This window comes from Nesoenas mayeri (genome assembly GCF_963082525.1).
Source record: "Nesoenas mayeri genome assembly, chromosome: 2".
In the NCBI taxonomy this organism is placed as follows: Eukaryota; Metazoa; Chordata; class Aves; order Columbiformes; family Columbidae; genus Nesoenas; species Nesoenas mayeri.
The window spans coordinates 152,231,335-152,253,516 of NC_137543.1; the positions used below are offsets into that span (position 1 = coordinate 152,231,335).

A 22,182-nucleotide genomic window follows, 5' to 3' on the forward strand; every position below is an offset into this window, starting at 1 on the left:
TCTTGCAAGCTGCCCCTCCGGCTTCTCCCAGACAAGGCAGCAGGATGTTTTTATTCCCTCCGGGGCTATCCTTGGCTTTCTCCCGGGAGTCGGGCACAGCCGGCAGCCCAGAGGGAGCGGAGTTTGGGGGCGAGGGCTGGCGGAGCTGATGTCAGAGCAGGGCGGCGGGAGCCATTGGGCTACGGGAGACTTTGCAGCATCAAATCCGTCCCCCCCGCTCCCTCCACCGCCTCCCCCCGCCCCGCACCATTGGCTTCAAAGCGGCCGGTGCCCAGCAACTCGCGGAGGTGCAAAAAGTGGCCGCGAGGCCGGTAGAGCCGCTGCCGCCGTCCCCGGGCATCGCCCCGGCCGGGCCCGGCACGTCGGGGCGGAGGCGCGACCCCTCGCCGCGCCGCTGGGCAGCGCCGAGCAGGCAGCCAGCCCGCCCCGCCGCGCTATAAAAGCCGCCTCCAGAAAGAGGAGAAACTCCACGGGAGGAAAACATCTCGGCGCGGTGCTGTTCTGTTGAAGTACAGGCATGACATCCGTCCTGGGCAGCAGCAGGGCGTCGGGAGGGCCGAGCGGGCAGCTGAAATGCAAGTCCAAGAGGAGGAGAAGGAGGAGATCAAAGAGGAAAGGTAAACGACATTTTTTTTTCCTTTTTCCTTTTTCCTTTTTTTTTTTTTTCCCTCTCTCCCTCTGCCTGTCTCCCGCACACACGCCCGGGCAGACACATCGGCTGCTCCTGTGTTTATTGTCTGTGTATGGCTCACGGCGGCACCGGCCCTGCCGCTGCCCCGACGGCCGGGGCGGGGCGGGCGGTGCCTTCCCCTCCGCACCGATCCGCCACCAGCGGGGTCCGGCCGGCGGCGAGAGAGGCCGCCGCTCTCCCGCCGGACGGGCAGTGTTGCCTCTCCTCTCTTTGTTTTGGGCTGAGCTTGAGCCCCGCGGAGGTGCCGATAGGCGGGAGCTCGGCGGGCCCCGTCCGAGGCAGCGCGGTGCGGCGGAGCTTTCCCGGGGGTTCCGCCGGCCCCGGCACTGCCCCCTCCCGCCTCCAGCGCCGCCAGCCCGGCCCCAGGCTGACGCCCGTCCTGCCGTGTCCCGCCGTGTCCCGCTGCCCGCCGGTGCCAGCGCCAGGACGTGTCCCCGGCAGCACGCAGCTCCCGGCCGGCGGGACGCGCCCCCCAAACTACCTCCTTTACATATATATATATATATTTAATATATTAAATATATCAAACATATATATAAATGTCTACCGAGTTTTTCTGTTTTGGTGCTGTTCCCCTTCCCTAAGCAAACCTCCGCTAGGAAAGCGCTAATTGGCAGAAGCAGGAAAAGTAAAGCCACAGGATGTCATTGCGAACGGGGAATCTGCCCTAGATAAAAGCTCTTCGCAAGGCTGTCCCGTTTTCTCCTGTAGAGGAGATGGCACGCTACTGCCTGATTTTTGATGTTGTGCCTGAAAAAGCCGAAGTTAACAGACAGTGAACAATTTAAAGTAAAATTAACTGATACGAGAAGCAGAGTGCCAGAGCTGCCCAGCTGCAACTCATTTGATTGCAGCGATGCTAACTCCAAGTGTTTCTCTGAGCAGTAAACATCACCTAACCTGTAATTGTCATAATTATGTGAGACTAACGCAAGCTTTAGTCAGCTAGCTTGACAACTCAAGACAATACTTTGGGTACCGTACCTCTTCTTCCGATTCTAGAAATCCTAATTTGGAGGCGCCCCTAGCTAAATGTCTTTTAATTATTGATTGTGTTAAAGCCAAGGAGCGCGGTATTTGACAACTTTTTAGAAGGGTGTCAAAGCAGGTTTTGTATAAAAACTACTGAAAACTGGTCAAATGCTAAATGCTAGACTGTATCATTTGATTGTCACTATTTTAACTTTAGTGTCTGAACTCGCTGTATTCAGAATCACAGTAACAAATAGTGACCTGCCCATGAGTAAAACCAACAGACATGCAGATATATCAGTACTTTGAGTAGGTTTGTAACCTTGACTTGTTACTCTGGAGCTACAGCATGCTGTAACACCTGGTGACAAAGGCTGTGTTTCATGTTCTGTTATTTTAAAATACTAAGTAAAGGGAGCACTCTCATACTCCCTCTCTTTAAATCTGTTAGGTTAAGTTGTGCTCTGGAGACTTGTTTGTGCTGTATTTGTTCAAGCCAAACTACTTTTCTAGGGAATTACAAACTTAGCCTAGCCTTAGGTGCCCTGTGCTTGGCCAAGAGAAAAGAGTAATCCATTAATCTATGCAAAGTAAAGGTGCTTCATTATAAAGGTAAGTTATAAGTGTTAATTTTGTTTTTAAGCAGCAGACAAAAGTAACAGTCTTTCAATAAGACTTTTCTGTTGCTTCCTTTGTTGCTCTGTGTTTTGCCAAAATAAGATGGAAGTTGAATGTTTTAAAAACACCCAAAAATTTGTTAAACAATAACTTGGTAGATGGCAGCTATTTGCAGAATACATAGCTGGAGGTTGGTGGCATTCTAGAAAGTGCTTGACTGACCACTATCAATAAGAATGTGCACTTGAACAGTTTATTCTTTTATTTCTCCAAATGTGCTATTGTAACTACTTTCCAAATGATGTAGTTGGTTAGTATACTAATTATAGGGAGCAATGCTTGTGTTCATATGATTTTTATTTTCTTTTCTATATAATCACAGTATATATTCATAAAAATACACATTCCTGTAAAATTATGCTAGCAAAATATGCCTGTAACTTAAGGCACACCCAGTATAGGACCTGTTGGATTTTACTGCTAGGTTAGTTTATTCCCGTTGATTTTTTGATTGTATCTAATACAAAGGTGTTGTCTAACAAACTGGCTGTCCTGGAGACTAGTTATAAAAATGTGTTAGGCTCAGGAGAATTAATATGGACTCAACTGTTTTGTAGGTTTGATCTATTTAATAGATTGTGAAAAATCTTTTGAAAGAGTTACACCAGAGACACATAGCTTTAACTGTTCTACAGTACATATATATTCTTTATAGAAAGAATACTTTTAGTAGATGCTTTCAAGTGTATAGCTATGCACATATGTTTACATATACACACACAGAGATACCTATGGATGCATGTAGACAAAGAAATTAACTTGTCTTAAATTTAAATTGAATATTAATCAGAGTAACTAAATGAAATTATCTGTCACATGCCCACTTCTTAAGGAGATAGACTCCACAAATTATTTATACAGCCTCATATATTTTATTACACATTACATATGAAGTGTGCTTAAAACCGGGTTGAGACATTACCTGATAGCATATCTAGGAATGTGTAGCAGTGGAAGCAAATATTATTCTCTATTTAATAGCACTGCTTTTCCCCTTCTGATTTACTTTTCATGTTTTCAGTCATATTTTTGTCCTGGTTAGTGTGAATTATAAATCAATGTGTCTGGCTATAGCACTTTGCTCTGTTTCTTTTATACCTGGATGCTCTGTTTTAGGAGTTTCCTGGGGGCAGAAAGCCAGTTCAAGCAAGGAAAGCAAACAACATTCTTTGAATAGGTAAATTTCCCTGTGTATTTAGGGTAAAAAACATGTGTTGCAAGAGTCTGAGAGAATTTCCATATATGCAAATTGAACACTGAAAAGTGTAGGACACTGAGCGTAATTCCAGTGTACAAGGACATTGCCCAGTAATTAGTTTACATGCATCTTATTTTTATGGTTATGAAGTCTAGCAACCCTTTCAGTATATAGATCCTACCTTGAAGACTTAATATTAAATGTCCATGCAATGAATATCACACTGCAAGCATATATTTGCATAGTGATTTCATTCAGTTTTACACTACATGCAGAAAGTGTGTTGAAAAGATAAAATGTCATAGCCATTTGTTAAATTACTATAGGTAGTAATATTATCATTATCATTTAGAAAATAAGTGTGTTAATTCCCAGTGGGACGTAAATATCTTAATTTCTCAAAGACCTAATGAAAAATAAATACAGATGCTTGCCAGAATACCTTCATCCTAATTTCATGTAAAAGCAGTAATAGGTATTTTGTGTTTCTCTGTGTGTTTGTTTGTGTTTTTTTAATCTGTGTGTATAAAATAACCAGAGGTTAGAAACCTTTGCGTGCTGTTTTAGAGAAATCCATTTTAAATTTTTCAGGCTTTGTAGGAAGTTGCTGGATTTGTGGGTTCTTGTGTTTTCTCCAGGGCTCTGGAATATGGCTGAGTATTGGCAGAATTCAGCACAGCCGCCTCAGCACAGTTTGTACAGCTTCCATAGCCTGCGGTGTAGATTTTCAAAAGAAGGTTTGTTGTCTCAGCTAAATGATTAAAAGTGACCACACAAAAGCACGGTTGCTGTTTACTGATAGTACTAAAAAGCTCACACTTCAGCAGCCTCCAGCAACTTAGAAATCAACATACAGAAAGTAAGTATGAAATGGGTGATTGGAGACATGCCCCTTTGGAGTTATTTTCCAGTGTAAGACAACAAATAATCCACCTTATTTGTAATTCTGTTTTATACGCCCAGTGATTAAAGTTAATTACTGGAAACAGGAGGGAATCGGGTATCCCTGATATGATAGAAAGCCATGGCCGAGGTCATTGCTGATACAATGGGACACTAAATAAAAGTTGACAAGAATAAACTAAATAAGGGCTGCAAGCGGGTGAGAGAGGGAAAATGATTGTGAAATGAAATTCAATGAAAAATTAATGAAATAGAAAGATTGTGCTGAGGACGGAGGGAGGAAATCAGCTTGGTTCTTCATCATCCTGCAATGCCAAAGTAATAAATGAGCGTGTTTCATCTCGGCGAGGTTCAGGGACACAACTCCTTCCCCACAACAGGATTGTGCTGTGCTTCAAGATGTGTTCCGCTTATCTCGTCCCCTGACAGCTCAAGACGAACGGACTGGATTTGGTGATAAAATTAAATTGATTAAACCTTTATCCATCATCTAATTTGGTACCTTTCTTTTTTATTTTCTTTTTTACTATTACCTCCAATTTCTAGTGATCCGTGTAATGACAGCAATTTGAGATAGCATCAAGGACATTAGCTACGATGACTGAACTTAAATTTAGAATAAAAAATATGGGATTCATGAGTCCATATCTAAATAGCAGATGATTAGGTTATAGCAGAGTTGTATCTTCCTAGCAACCGCACGTAAATGTGAGGACAATAAAATGGCATATTTTACTTTGAGAGAGAACAAAATATTTAAACTTTATCTCAGATTATTAATTATGTAAGTAGAAAAAGCAATAATATAAATATTGACCATAGCTTGTAGGTACAATGGCATATATAGCCATTTTTACCTTTTTGAACACAGAAATAAAGTCAGATGCTTTGCTTTCTTCAGTGGTGATGCAGAGACATATAAAGCTAGTGACAAAGTATCATACTGCTGGAAATTGGTTCATATTGCTTAAAATTCTGTAACTCCTCCTTGGTGATTTGGGTAGGGAAATTATCCCATAAGGTGAGAGCTTTGCTTACAAATTCCAGTTTAAGTGATATTAATGGAGTTTATAAAATACTTAATGGCAGCCCTTTCTGAAGTGATACCCTACAAATGGGAAACGCTGCACTAAAAATTAAAGGTCAGATGAAATTGCCTTGTGAAATATCAAAGCTACTAAAGGTCTGTGCAAACTATTTTCTTAGGTTCCTTTAATGCAGGTTGTATTAAAAAAATGAACATTAGAATATCTGTCTGATCTCTGTTAACTGTACTAGTTTTGAATTACTGCTGTCCAATATTGGATAGGTTTTGTGAGTAGTAATGAACCTGAATTGATCCCTGTTTACAGCTAAATATCTCTACAACCTTTCAGGCAGTTTACCACTTTTTTTCTGCGTAAACTATTAGTTATCCAGACAAAAAATGCTGATATGCATCAATAGATAGATCATTCTCAAGGTACCATGATGAACTTGATGTTTTCTGCATAAAAGAGCTTGTTTTGCCTGCAAATCATGTAAGTTCCAATAGTGAAATGAAATGCTTACCTTCCTGCTCTGGCTGACCTTTGTTCCTCGCTATATTAATTTGAAATGAAGCAGCCAACCCAGAGGACTTTTTAACAGCATATTGTGATATATAATATATTAAAAAGACCGCTTTGTTAACTGGTGAAAGCAGCTTGTCAACCCATACTAATAGGCAGTCCTCCCTGAGTCATAAAATCACCAAATTTAATGCTTTAACAGAAAGCATTAAATGGATGGTGTTATCGTTGTTGTTCATTCAGTCTAGAATTTCTTCTTATGATGAGTTTGAAATATGAAGATGTATTTCTGGGGCCCTGAGCTAACAATACCCACTCTGGATAAGTACTGGACATTCCTGTGGATGGTTTAGTGAGAATCTCTGCTAATCAAAGCGTGATAACAAGAGAAGCACAGAGCAGGGCAGAGTGTGTGAAGAGCAGGATGGCTAATATTGAAGATATTATGGTGTCATTAGTGAATGAAAGATGTATTTTCACTTAGTATATTCTCTTTCATTCTGGCTGCTCTAGCTCCCAAATGTGTACTAGAAATAGTGAGGATTCAGAGACATATGGCAAAAGGGACTGGAGATTTTTAAAATTTCAGTAGAAGGAAACTGGTAAGATTTATATTGTTCACTTTAGAGAAAAACTTAAGAAAGAATACAGTAAAATGAATTTTAAAAAGGAAATATTATAAAGAACATAATCAAGTTACTCTGATTTATTCCTGTGTTTGTTTGTTTGTTTGTTTATTTACAAAGACAGAGGCTTTTAAGGAAACAGAATTTCAGCATGTTTAGTAGGAGTGGAGGGACTTTTTCTGTTGGGACAGTACGTAGCTGTCCTGGAGAATGCATTAATTCAAGGTATGGAAAACCAAAACTTACATGGTGTAGGGAGTTGAACTATTTGATTAGCTCAGCTGAGACTAACGCTAAAAAGTTTGCTGCTCACTTCAGTGAATGAAGGCTTTGGCTTTAGGTAGGATACGTTAAGAAGGATTTGTGTTTGTTTTTTTTTTTTTTAATATGAGATATGAATCCTCTTTTTCAGGAAATTATCTGACTCCTGACTTGCTTGGATTATAAGGAAAGGTGGTTTGTAAGGTGGTTTATTGGCTCACTGTGAGGCTTTTTGCACCATCCTCTCCTTTCTCAGCCGAAGCGGCAGCACAACAGTTCAGGAGGTGCCTTTCTGCTGGGCTTGGTGGCGGTGGAACGTGCGTCCATCTGCCCGTGTGCCTCCCCAAATCGGGAACAGGGCTGCCAGGGAGGCAGGCGCATTTCTTCGGAACATTCCTGACAGCGTTTTAAGTCGCCTTCCTTTCTGTTCCCACTCAACGCCGTGCATGATGTATGTAAAAATAGACTGAAATGGAGACTGATTCCCAATCTCTTACTTTGATGCTATAGTGAGGTTAGGAGGATGGCAATAAAAATGAATTCACCTCCTCTTTTCTTATTCCCTAGGAAAAAGAAACAAAAAGGTGGGATAACAAACTTATGATTTGTTAAGCAGAAAAAAACACAGTTACTGGTGTGACTTCTGGTGTGTTGCTATCAGATGAATATTGTGTAGTACGGGATTACCCCTGCAAACCATAGTCTGTCTGTGTGAGGGTGTTCCTGCTGGGTTAGGAGTTGATTTCTACCAACTACTCCATCTGATTTTGGAGTTGTACCACTTGTGAGTACTGTTTCTGAAACCTACAATACAGGCTGGTGGCGTTTTATGTGCAGCTCGGGACTGAGGAATGAGCAATAAGTAGATCTCGGCAAAATACTTCATGCTAAAGTGTGATATTTTTTTTTCCCCCATTTTTACATTATCTTTGTTCCTCTCAAGAGAAACGGTGCTCAAAATTATTAGCAGAATCACCTTTCTCTAACTGCTAATGAAACATCAGTGTGAAGAGTCAAAGCAGCTGGGAAGTGTGGGAAGAAAGAAGTAGAATTTGACAGATTTTTTATCTCCATCTCCACAGAAAAAGATTTACACAAAACTAATTTTATGCAATTGCCCACTTCTTAGCACTTATCAGAGACTGTGAAATGGCTATTTATCCTTTAAATAGAGGGATTTGACAAATGTAAAATGATGGCTATCAAGCTAACTCTAATAATTTATTACCTTTGTATAAGGCCTGATGCTGCTGCCCCTACTCACAGTAAAATTGCAACTGAAACTTCCCAGCATGAGTCAGGGAGTCAGAACTGTGCTGCTATGTACATGGGTGTCTGTGCCTAAATATATATGTATATATATACATTTTTGTATGAAATACACACATTTTGCTCCAACTGCCTAACCATATTAAATGAATTACTATAATAAACTCCAAGTTATATTAGTCAAAGGGTCTTAAAGCCTAGAGTAAAAAAAAAAATATTTATATTAGGGTTTAAGTTTTTATATTACATTGAAAGATTTTATTTAGAGACGTAAAAATAAAATACATTTGTATCATTTGTGTATTTATACACATCCACCCATCCGTGCTGTATGGATTTGTGATTTAAATATATATATATATGCATATATATATAAATACTCTCATAGCATTTGTGTATGATCTTCCTCAATGTAATACTAATAGTCTTACAGACTATAAAGGCACAGCTGCACAAAGATAAGGCTTTTCTAGAGTGAGAAATAAATAAATGAAATAAACTTCTTATAAGCCAGATTTTTCAGGGAATTTCTATATTCTGCTTTTGTAGATATGTTTTCTGAGTAGCTAAGTAATTCAGAATAGTGAAAATAGATGCTTACACAAGGGCCGGTAATATTTATGTCAGGAAACCTTGCACCTTTACCAAAAAAGTGGGTTTGGTCTTAAGTTTCTTTGTGTGCTGATCTTTCTCTAGCTGAATCTTATGGAAGAGCTGACATAACTGAGAGCAGAAGCCAGCCCTGAGCTCGTACTCTGTTTTACAGCCATGCCAGAAGCCCTGCCACAAACTGCCAGGCAAAATGCCTCTGGATCCTTGAACAAGATTTGACTGAAATTAACTTTCATTGACTGGTTTCCAGGTTGCAATTTCCCTCCCTCGTGCCCATCATGAATTGCAGTTGAGGTGTCGGTATGAATGGTGATTTTGGGAGGCAAGGGGCAGAGCCACAGCGGTCTGCATTGCCTCCATTGTTGAGCAGCACAGGCAGTAATTAAATTGGAGCTCAGCTCTTGCTGCTTGTGGGTTTAGCAGTTTGAAAGAAACAGTACAAAAAGTGAATGTTCTCTAATATCACATCTCCTCCAGTTGGAACTACTGCAAATATTATCAACTGATCTGTGTTTATCATTTATGTATGCTAAAGCATGTAATGTCTGTCCTTAAAATGTGTTGTTTCTAAAACCTAGACACTTGACTCGTTTTCAGTTCACATTTCTAATGACCAGTTTTTCCATCTACAGGACAGAAGTTTGCTTTACCTGGTGCTGTGCCCACAAGGAGCACTTTTTGTGCCTTCAGCCGAAATGCATGAGCACAAGTTATTTGATGATATTTTTAAAAAAAGAAAAAAAGTTTCACTGTGCAAATCCTTTAGATTTCATGTGCAGGAAGAAGAGTGAATATACAGTATTAAAGCATAAACGTGAAGCATTTCAGTTCAGCCAGAACAAGTCAAAAGGTAGTCTTTTCAAGTTAACTTGTGCTCTGCCAATAATACTTATTTTAAAAAGAGACTTTAGCTCTGCATTCCTTTTGTTAAAAAAACTGAAGGATTTTGGAGTCCTTGCGTGTTATAGCACAAGGTGTAAACTCAAAGGTTAAAACAAGCTGTAAGAGACTAACAGTGCCAGTTACCAGAAGATGGTTATTAGGTGTCAAAAAAAAAAAGTGGGCATTTTTAAAAATGTACCCTGGCTTTGATTAGTCAGAAATGAAATAGCCCTTTGCAGTTTAGAACTGTGCTTTGTAATAGAAGTAGTTTAACAGAACACAGCTTTATAGATTGGTTAGCCAGGGCACATTTTTAAGCAGATGACACATTCTGTGTAAATGGGGTAAGAAGCCATAGACAAAGAAGTTTTGTCAGGTTTTCCTGAAGGCTACCAGTGAATTCCTTGTTAAATTTATACTTTTATGATGTGAGGCACATAGAACTATTCTTCCCAGCCAGTGACTAAGATCATCCTTCTCTTCAGAGAATTCCAACTCATCCTAGCCAGCAAGGACTCTTATTGCCCAGAGTTAATAAAAATGCATCAGTGTAATCATATTAGGTACATGCTCAAAGTATTTATCAAAAGTTGTCATTAACTCTCGTAGACAGAGAGGCCACATTCCCCCAGTTTATAGGGAGGAGAACTGAGTCAGAGCAGTTAATAAATCTGTTGCAGAGTTAATTAGTGAGAGGCAGGAATTCAGGAGTGTCTCAGTCTAGTTTCAAATGAACCTGTTCCCAGATCGTGCCTGTCTTTTCTGTAGCTGCATCACATCTGCAGGTGCATCACATCATTTGGGTTTATCATTGCGAAATACCCGTGTGAAATGGCAGGTCCTGCTCGCAGGCAGGAGCAGGTATAATCCCTGCCTGCAAGGCAGCCTGCAACATCTGCCCACAAAGCAGATGGTTCCGTCTGGTGCTGTTTGAAAGAAGAAGACTTTTTATTTATTTATCTGTTTTATATGTAAACAAGTGCATGGGATCAAATTCCTCCTTGGTGTTAAATCACATTTGCTCTTCAGTTCCTGGAGGGCTTTTGATTTCTCCCCAAATGGCTTGTTACACATGCTGAGGGCAAGGTTTCTGTGTATCCAAGTTTGCATTTTAAAGACAAATCTTTCTTCAATATTAGCAGCACATTGCTGACAAATCTGCAGAATAACTCTATTTTAGTCACACACATTCCTTCTTTCAGATGCTGTGAGAATTGCTTATGGAATTAATTGAAACTGTTACAGATTTTAATTTTTTTTCTAAAATGAGATTGCTCCTTTTAGATGAATCACTTAATTTCAGTAAGATCAAATATTATCTAGATTTCATAACCTCTGTTTCCGTTAGAAATCCTAGTGCTCACATTTGTGCCTTGCATGTCGGTAATCAATTTTGTATATACACGTGCTTCTTGGAAGAGCCAAGAGACTATTTCACTTTAGCTAAAACCATTGCAAATTGACTGTACTCTTTAACCATAAGACAATTCTTTAACTAAATGTGACAGACAGCTCTAAGATTAAAAAAAATAATAATGAAATAAGCCCTGGTTTCTGAGTCTAGGAAAGTCATTCTAAAAGTTAAAAACATTTTAAAAAATCTCTTCCCTATGTATTGCTACTTTAATTTTGCCTCAAAACACTCCAATCCCTCATCAAGAGTCTCCAAAATGAAATGAAAGCGAGACGCAATGAATTACACACTGTTCTGGATCTTGTAAAGTACTGTTTTAACAGAAGTATTAATTAAATACTACAGAAACTGTCTCAATCTATTGTTAATGATTAAAAAGATAACAGCAAAGACTCCAAAAAGCCACTTTTTAAATAACACTGTGTATGTAACTCTGAAGATCCATATGTTTATTGTATATTTACGCTTTTTGCATGTGTCTCTTCCGTTACTAAAACACCCGTTTCTCTCCTCCGCTTCTTGTTGTTTTCTTAATCCTCTCATGTAGCCTCAGCTATTGAAGCAGCTGTTGTTCATACAAATTATAAAAATGAAAATACATATGAGATTGGTGGCTGGATAGGACCAATATATCATCAAAGGTCTTTGAGGTAACGCATGGCCTTGGTTCAGCAAAATCACTTGTTCAGTCGTTCCACTGCTGCTTGGAAAAGCAGTAAATAATAAGTAACAAGATCTGCATACAAATATGCAGCTGCTTTTTGTTTGTTTGTTTTTTGTGGAATCAGAAACTGGATAAGAAGTTAACTATTCTTTTCCTAAAATTTTTCTCTATATAAAAAAGTTTGCGATGTACTTACTTGCCAACACGTTTCTCAGGGCTCATTCTGTCTTACCACATCTAAACTGATCTTCCTACCACTTCCTGAGCTGAATAAATGTTTCTCTGACACTGGCATGTAAAGCTGAGTTCTGTGCTGTTTAGACAGAAATGGGAGACAGCAAAAGTAAAGGTACAGGGCTGAGACTATTGCTCTAATGGTCATTATAGCAAAAGCAATGTGTGCATCATATGCAGGCAGTTGGATGAAAAAAGTGGTTTGTTAATTTTGGTTAATCTTGGTTTCAAATATGTTTCATTTTGCTGGTTTGCCCCATGCTATATTGTTGTAAACACTGGGGTTGTGCACATACCTGTCAGCAGGTGTGGTCGTGTGTAGACCTCGTACAGACAATCCACTGAATATCCATCTGTCATTTCCCCGTGCTCCAGCAGGTATCACTGAGTTTGAGTATTGTAGAAGAGATGATGATGACTCACCGAAACCCACATGGCAAAAAGAGACTTTTCAGTGATCATCAGCACAGGCTTTGCACAGAGATGAGGTACAGGTGGGCAGGCACACTAAAAGCATGATGAGACGTGATGCTCTGAGCGCATCTGTGGCCACAAGCGTGGCTTAAGGGTACCGGCTGTACGGGTTCCTGACCAAATGCAGGAGACTGGTTTCCATCAGCCCGTTCTAGCAGACAGCTTGTCTCTGCCGAATGTTGACAACGTATTACATAAATTTCCCTGCAACAGCTTGTTTCAGAAACTTTCCTCGGTAATGTAGATTAAGTTAGAATTTTGTTTTGACTGCTTTAATGCATATTCATTAGATAAAAGCCCAGACAATTACAGTGATAGTTTCACTAGCAGGTGGAGTATGTTTTAGAATTTGATGAGCATGGGATTTGCTGGAATAATCTCAGAGAAATTTGGGGGATTATTTTTATGATGGGGGTTTGTATCCAAAGTGAGAACGTAAGCAGATTTTAAGGTGATTTCATTGTGGTTTTACATTAGTTTGCTTTTACCATTTTAAATCTAGAATAAGTTCATACTTTGAACAAATGAAGGTCTCTTAGGCCAAGCAATGAACCACACAAATAAATGCTACCTAAGTAATATAGTTTGAAATTGCATAAATAGTAAGCAGCAGTATTTCTAAAGGAATATCACTTTATTGCATTCATTTTCCAAAACAGTAAAAAGAACTAGAAAAAATATTTTCTATTTTCACTTGTATAATGTTCACTTTCATCCATTATGTACATTAAGGTTATAGATTAATTTTTGTTGAGTAGGTAATATTACAGAAAATATGCATGCATCAACACTCCTAAGAATTTGTGAACAAAAGCACTATTTCCTTTTTTGTTTCCACTAGAAAAGAGAGAAAGATTGAGGGTAGATTCAAGACAAAGAGAACAGGGGCCCAGTCCTCTGCTGTTACTTGCAATATTTCAGTAGCACCAGGTTCTACCACTTACGGGACCTTCATCCCATAGGTCATCCTCACATGGGTGGTCCTGCTGTCTTCAGTGCAGATTGACCTCAGTGGTAATATTCATAGGAACTCGGGTCATGCTAACTGGCACTATTAGTAGTGGATCGTTGCCAAATTAGAGTTTCAAAATGAAAACAAGGAAGTTAAAATTGCACACTCAGGAAAGCACTTTATTTCATCCCGTCAGCACAGCATCAGAATTTAACACAAAAGAGGTTTAAAAATATACTTGCACAGCACAGAAGTTATCAGTCTGGACTCCCCATCTGTTGAATACCTTGCAAGTAAGTATCAGTAGCAGTGCAGGATCTGACTTAAACAGAAATCATCATGTAAAAATGCTAATAATTTCTCTACGCTCTTTTGTTACTAATGGAACTTCAAAGCTATGAATGCATATGTTTATATGCAATTTCTATTTATATACTTAAACACAGACTCTCTAGTACTATGCATATTAATGTACCAACATGTGTTCCAGCAACGCGTATATTAACGTACATGCATATTTATATAAAGGGTTGAAATCGGTGGAGGTTTTGTTCTAGGCTTCATAAGGAGCTTGGATCAAATTACATTTTTTTAGTAACCATTGGGCCAAATTTCCACAAATTTATTTGGTTTGTAACATTGTCTTGTTGTAGTTGGTTTTTCATTCTTAAGCACGATATTTTTCTGAGCTGCATCATTTTCACAAGCTTGTGTAGAGACGTATCTCTGTTGACAGAGCTCCCTTTACCATCCTCCTTTGTCTTTCTTGTTTTCAGTGTGGTTTAATCATGTTTTGTAATCTCCTATGCTGTTATAACTGATTAATTAGCCAACCTTCAGTTTTAGGCTCTGAATTTTTCTCTTAGGCTCAGCCCATTTATAATCTCAGCTGAAAAGACAAGATTGAACAACTGCTTTGTAATTCATCTTTTTGCATCTCATACCCATCACGATTATTGTTTGTCCTTTAATATAACTGGGTTTTTTAACGGTAAAATGTTACACTCTGCATTATCTGGGCTCTTAGCCTGAAAATAAATCCATGCAGATGTGCTGCTGGGAAATAGCGAAAGTCAAGGAGTCCATAATTTGTGTTCTTTTGTAGAATTTGGGACCTCAAATGTCTATTTCTTAAAGAAATTAAATAAACTGTGGCTGGTAAAAGATAATGATAGATGAATTGTTCTTTTGCAGAGCTTTCGTCACTTTATATTTTCAAAGTTTTCTTTGCAAAGAGGCAGGGTAGAAACCTATGTATATTTGTATACTTATGAAAAGTAAATAAATCCAAGATTTTAATCCAGTCGTAGGATGACAAATTCTATGGTTTTCAGAAAATTACATTATGGGTTCTGCAGGTGTACTAGCTAATGGTGACAGTGAAAGGACCATCCTCCTTCAGAAGTTCAAGTCTAAGCTTCCCTCAACTCCTTGTCAAGATTTCTGCACAAAGCCTGTTTGGTCAGAGCTTGTGGAGGGAGCATTTTTCTCTGCTGCACTTGGTGTGTGCATTTTTTGATATAGTTGGGATCGAGATTTTGAGGGATTGAAAGGGAATCAATTTGCCATTACCTTTTTCCAGGTGGAAACCATGGGATGGCAAACTTTCTCTCCCCGCTTCCTGACAGGCAGCATGAAAGCATATTGGAACTTTTGCCAAGGCATTGTACTTTTGCTGGGACAGGCAGAAGAGTGATGAATAAAGTATTTCTTTGCTTGTCCCACCTACTGTCCTAGTCACTATCTGAAGCACCAGCTAGCAGCACAGAGAGGATTTATGTCTTCAAAAGGAAGTGGCTGTCTCCAAGTACTATATAATTTATGCAGAAATTGCTTGTTTCTGCTTTCTACTGCAGCTAATACCCACATGGCCTTGTCCATCTAAAGGACCCTGCTCTCTTCAGCCTGAAATTGGCCAAAGTATGTTATACAGGCTGTCCCGTATGTACTTTCTTACACCAGAGGCCAGGCAGCGCCAGTCGGCTGCTGGGGTCTCTTGCAGCTACGCATTTCTGTTATTCATGTCATCTGAGCCTTTCAAAATCTGTGAGAGCTCCAAACGCTTCTCAGTAGGGTTACTGCAGGTTTTGGAATGGTACTGTTTAATAATATAGTTAAGTATATAATAAATAATAAATACTAAATATATAATGTATAATATATAATATGTAATGTATAATATACAATATGTGATATATATTATACAGTATATGATATGTAATATATAATATATAACATATAAAACATAAAATATATAATATAGTGTATAATGTATAATATATATACTATTATATAATATAGAATACATAATATATAATATATAATGAAAGAAAACAGCTAAGGTCAGATTGTATTTTAACTGATTTTTTTATTGCTTCCACAACTCTGTGTGATCTTTGAAGGTATTAGATTAAAAAAACAATTTCAAACATGAATAACAAATAACGTGCAGAAAACTTCATTTCAGCTTGAATTAGCAATGTGAAGCGCCTTTCCGGGACTGTGATTCCAGTCTGCCAGTTTCCCAGAGTGCGCAGAACAAGTGTGGCTGTGACCAACAGAGCCCATCAAGCATTTTGAAATAGTCTCTAGTGCTCATTTATTTCTTCAGGAAGAACTAATCTTAAATATTCTAGTAGGCCTTTCAGGCCATATGGCATCTTGCTTTCCTGACTGTTCATTTTTTTGTGTTTTATTTTTTAAGAGATTTCCTCTCTTGCAGATGTTTGTTCACTTACAGGCTCATATTGTCCGGAACCATGGCTCTGTTCCCAGCCTCCAGCCAGTCCCCTTAGCTGCTCTCTTTGGACAGCAATGTACCAGCAAGGAGCAGCTGACTCTGATGCAACTTGGTTAGGCTGAATTTTGGGACAGCAGAATGTTTCTTTAGAAGACACAGCATCTCAAGATTTGATGAGGCTTCATGGAGATGCAAGACCCCACCTACAACAATTTGTCCCCCAGAAGGAGAACTGTTGACATGAGACACACATGAGACAGTCACCTATGTTGCCTTCTGCACATGCTTTCCATTGAGTGTGACCAGAAAGTCTGTTTTATGAAGAAGTCCATGAATTCTGTGTGTGTTTGTCCAGGTGCAGGTCAGGGGCTTCAGTTTGGTGTGTGCTCATGAGCTGCTGAAATGTTGGGGTCACAGGATGGTCCCAGTTCTGCCTGATGTGCTCACATGAACCTCTGAGAGATGTGTTAGTAGAGAGTCACACAGCCACATTTCTCCTGTGTCTCCTGGTGGTATGCTGGGAGCTTGGTAGCCTGTTGGTCCCCCCAGACCCATCAGCAAGGAAGACGTGTCTTTACCTGATGTTTATCTGCGGTTTGGGGGCAGGATCACACACTTGTAAACTGGATTTCTACTAAAAGAAGCTCTATTCTGAAACTGGCAGTGCTGAAACTTAAAATTATCTTCTCCTTTATTACTAGAACATATTTTTAGGCCCTAATTCATGTCTCATGTGAACACAATCCTCCCACTCCTACATTGGGAGTACTGAACTGGAGTCTGAGGGTTGCATGTTACACTTTCCTGAAATAGCTGCTACCCAAGATTTTGAATATTTACATTCTTTGCATTTCAAAAAAATGCACCCACTGTTTTTGGGTCTGTTCACGGTCTAAAAATAGTGGAAAATCCAAGTATGAACTGCTATCTTTTGTCTTCTTGTCACTCAATTCTCATTTTTATTTTGGTTGCGTGGAGGGGATCTTTGCTTAGTTATTTGCATCTAGATGCTGCAAACTGAAAAATATTATAGAATATACGCCCAATTCCTATCAAAAATATTTTTAATGTCTTGTGTTATCTGCACTCTCCACTTGACCTGCAGAACTACAGCTGTGGTCACCCCTCACTACCTGAAGCTATTTATGCCCTGTTGTCTTCAGCTGTCAGAGTGAAGCCAAACCCAGTGCCATACCTACATTACCTGCCCGTTGGAGGACCCACAGCTGGTGTGTGTGGAGGCAAATGCTGCTAAAAATCCCCTCATGGGAGCCCAGATGTGCAGCAAGGATAGCGTCCACCCTTCGGAGGAGGGTCCAGCTGATGCCATCAGGCATCAGCCAGCGGAGTTCAGAGAGGAGACCTGACCCTGTTGCAGCCAGGTGGAGGAAGGAGGTGGCCAAGGAGGCTGTGACACATGGGAGTGTGGCTATCGCTATCTGGGAGATGCGATGCCATAGCCCCTGCATGGTTGCCCAACCACCTAGCAGCCCTGAGGGCATGGGCCCCAAGAAAGCTAGATCAGTGTTGATGGTGGTGAAGCAAGGAGTTCAGTGGGACTCCACTCAACTAATAACCCTGCTGGTACACAGGTTAGCAAGCTATCAAGCTGGATGATGGACTCCAGTAGGACAGGAGTTTATTTTAACTGGAAATGCAGCCATGTTGCCATTGGCACTGGCTCTGTGGGTGGAGGCAGCTTGGCTGTGTGTGGACCCTGCCCTCCCCGTCTGTCACACACACTTGTGACCGTGTTCTTCATCTTCTTTCAGGTGTCACTATCCTCCATTGAATATTTATGGTGTTCATGCTATCCTTACAAACAGAGAGGGTGACCCTGCACCCCAAATTTCCAGGAGCTGCTCCAGGGTATGCAGGGAGTCCATTTGGTGGGATACTTGTAGTTATTGCAGGAATGAGCCTTTACGGTCACATCGGGGTAATCATGGTCTCCTGATGGAGAATGCTGTGATCTTGGACAATGTCCACAGCCATCATCCTCTTCTTACATGGGAGGTCCATTCAGAGGAGCAAAGAAACAGGATTTTGTCAACAAGTAGCCCAGCAGCAGGGCAGGCTCATTGCCTCTGTGTTTGGAAGGTAAGCCAAGCCACACTACAAACAAATTCTAGATATAAAAGATGTAAAATATGTATGTTTTGCCACAGAATGGGGATGGAATGACAGGACAGACTTTCTAGCAGGGACTGCTGTGATAGGACAAGGTGTAATGCTTTTAAACTAAAGGAGAGGAGATTCAGGCTAGACATGAGGAAGAAATTTTGTACAATGAAGGTGGTGAAACCCTGGCCCAGGTTGCTAAGAGGGATGGTAGATGCCCCATCCCTGGAGACATTCAAGGCCAGGCTGGACAGGGCTCTGAGCAACCCGGTCTGGGTAAAGATGTCCCTGCTCATCGCAGGAGGGTTGGACAAGATGACCCTTAAAGGTCCCTTATAACCCAAACTATTATATGATTCTGCAATTCTTTGGAAATATATATAAAATAAAAGGTAAATTCATTCCTTTCTTTAAAAATAATGAAGTATCTTACTCTCTCAGCATACTCCACAGACTAATATGATCAACCCAATAACCACTGTCTTGAAAGAGAAGAAAAACAAGCTGATTATAAACCTTGGGAAAGATACGTTTCATACCTTTACATAAATAAGGCAAAAATTAACGAGACATTTAGAAAATGCAAATCAAATCTGTTCTTTGTTTTAATCTATTATTATGGGAGCTTGCAATAGGTAGGATTAGAAAATGATCGCTGAGAAATGTTATTGGTTTTCTGAATATTTCAAATCACTGAGGACTCATTTAAAATAAAACCATCAGCAGACGGCTGTATCAATATACGAATGGAAAGGAATCAGACATTTCTGGTACTGCAAAAAATTAATAACATAAGTCATTAGCATTAGTACAACTTTCTTCTCTTTCTAATTTACAGCCATGTATATAGATTAACTGTAAAATATTCCTGGGTTTAGGACACACTGTCCTCCACTGAATGCTTAGCCTGGAAAGGTTATTAACATTGAATGGGGACTGTTCTCTCAGGAGAGCTGCCGATAAAATGACCAGGGAAAGAAATAGCACAACTTCTCAAATTAGCATAATTAGTAATTATCTCTTAATAGCCCCACTTGGCTTTGGAGACTTGGCACTTGAAATTCCGCTTAAAGTTCAGTGAGGAAAAACAAATTTCACGCTGAAATGTCTCAATAACACAGCTGAGCTGCTGAGGTAATCGTCTGGTTTAGGTAAAGGGAAGGAGATGAACATATGGATAGGGAAGATCTTTCCTGTAAGCACTGTGTTTGTGTTTGCATATGTAAAGCTCTTTAAGCTTAATGGTACAATTGCCACTTTCTCTGGGGGGCAAGGGGAGGGCAGGAGGATGAGTGGGACTTTTCTCTCTTCTTTAGTGGAGAGAAATAGATAAAGATAAAAAACTAAAATTAGTAAATCCCATTCATTTTTCACCAAAACAGTGTAATTTCTGTTTCAAGTTTAGCTGAAATAAGAAACCTAGAGACAAACAAGCCAAGTGGTAGATAGGAACAGCAGTCTTTATCATAGCCAGTGGCAGAACTAAAACCTTCCCAAATGGGGACAGTTCTCCAATATTTAACTCAAGGCAAAATTGGATGAATAAGCACAGGGAGCCTGGTAACCCTAATTTTTTTCTTTCTGTGGCAAAGAAACAGATGGCTCTCTTTAAGGTGCTTTTGGCTGGGGAAGAACAAAAGCAGAAGAGAAATATTTACTGTTTTTACATGCCTAAAGCTCAGTCTTCTTTATCCTCAGGCAGAAAGCAATTCATCAGCCCATCCTGATCGAAGCAAGCCTTTGTTATTAAGAAGGCACATTCTGATTTACATGTTGCACAGCTGGTTGGAAGCTTTCCACCAGGAAACACATAGAAAATTGATAGGGCTTCCTAAAATAGTTTGAAATAGGAAAATAAGTTGTTTCACTTTGTCAGGCATACCAATTCATGTTGGGTGTCTGCACATCAGTAACGGATTTATGGAGATGATGGTTTGGGGGCCTTTGGGGTGTTTTTTTGAGATATATATATAGGTACACACACACACATACATACATATATGTATTTTTAAGTGCCAGACTGCCATATTCTGAAGGTGTGGGAAACGAGGGGTGCAGTGGTTCATGCCACACATGGTCCCTTTTGGGGTAGAGTCAGGTGCCCTATAGAAAAGACATTTTTTGTTCTGCCTGCAGAGCAGAGGACCCCTTTGCTGCAGGGAAATAACTCTTTTGGTGCTCCGTCAACACACAAAATAGGAAAGATGAAGATAAACTAGTCAGAGGAGGTTGACAGCTGTTGTAAAACTGGTCGGCTGACACACTCATGGCCAGAGGAGGAAAAGGTTTGGCTTAGAAACTCTAATTAAGGCTGGCCAAGGTCCATTAGCTCATCTTCACTAGTAGCTTCGAAGCCTCACACCCTATGTATCACCCTTATTATACAGGTTCTAGGTGAGAAATGTGATTAAGTAATCTGCTGTCCTGTGTTTCCAAGGCCCAGCCTCTGAAAGCATTTCAAATGCCTCTATCAACCAATAAAATCCATTTCAAAATTCAGAAAGAGCATGAAGGCAAAGAGAGAGAAAACAGAAAGAAATGGAAGCAGATCAAAAGAGATGAAATGACATTTGAAAAGTATGGAAATGAGGAGAATATTGATACTGAATTAATTACAAAAAGTCCTAAAATACACAGAAATCCAGTAGGTCTGGTGTAAATATTTGCAGGCTGACAGAAATCAGGGAGACGGGGCAGTATCACGATGAAACGAGCATTTATCCCTGTTCCTATCCCCCCACCCCCAGTCCTGCTGCCAAACAAGCACTTGGCAAATAAATTAAGCTCAAGCACTAACAATGGAGAGAGCACAGAAAAATATTCTGATGGACACCTGAGATATCTCCTGATAGGCTGTATGTGGGCAGCTGCTGAGAAGAAAATGCTACAAAAGAAAAATGCCCGCTCATTGACAAGCCTCTTTGTTCAGTGATTGATATGTTTCTGCTTTCCTCCTTCCCGATAATATTGGGAATGTGAGCTGCTGCTTTGAGGGCAGAACTATTAAAAAATAATAATCTGTGAATACTAGCATGATTTTTTTTTCAGTGCATACAGCTGGAGGCAGTGTGTGTCAATTTTGCTTGCTACCCCAGACTGGATTTTTTAGGGCAGATTTTTCAGAACAGATCTTTGTCATTTTGTTCTTAAATTTCATCTTGTGAAATATAGGAGGTCCAGCTGTGTAGTGTCACGTGTGTCTTATTTGCTTGCAAAGTTCATTGGAAAGATGATCTTGTAAAATTCAGGAACCCCAAATTTTATTTTTGGCTCTGCTGCTGTGCTCTTTGTGACTGTGGCAATCTGTTTGCCTCCCCTCTGCATGGGGCCCATGGGGACAGGCAGAATACATTCCTCATTATTATTTATAATCTCTTTGCACTGTGAGCCCCTTAGAGACCACTAAATTATGTCTGAAATGACACAGGCCTGATCTGATTTGGGATCTCATGGTTACTACAGTAAAAGTAATAGCAATGTTACTAAATGGCATTAAGTTTTATTTCTAGGCATTGAGGAAACCGAGTGTGTAACCTGCAGATGAACTTCCAGAGGCTACTTCTTTGACATTTGATCTTGTCTGGCAGCAATTAATTATTTGGCCTAATTCTGTGATGCTTGGCAAACCTCAGTGAAGTGCAAAGGGCATTCCTGCTCTGTTAAAACCAGTGCTGGAGAGGAGTGCTCAGCAGTTCAGTAGGGATTGGAAGTCTAAAATTGGACAGAGTAAGGAAGAGGAGAAACATGCAAAATTACCTGAGCAGAAAAATGTCCGAGGATAAGTTGTTCCTGTAAAAAACGCCATTGAGTCATACCAGCTTCATAGGTAGCATTTAATTGTGTCAAGCTGATGATCTGCCACCTTGTTCCATTTTTCTTTCCTTTTGCGATATTAGGAACCATGAGTTTTGGCAATTTCTTGAAGAGAGGGTGAATAAGAA

General features: G+C 40.0%; 1 protein-coding gene across 1 annotated transcript in view; it reads left to right on the forward strand.

Annotated features, from left to right (window-relative positions):
- Positions 1-307: 307 nt before the first annotated feature.
- ADARB2 (adenosine deaminase RNA specific B2 (inactive)) overlaps positions 308-22,182 on the forward strand; it is a gene marked incomplete at its 3' end in the record, with an annotated part of 311,631 nt that continues 289,756 nt past the window's right edge. Inside the window, exon 1 of the mRNA XM_080338601.1 lies at positions 308-617. Within this exon, the coding sequence (XP_080194727.1) occupies positions 518-617 (100 nt within the window). The 5' untranslated portion in view covers positions 308-517. The remainder of the gene's footprint in view (positions 618-22,182) is intronic.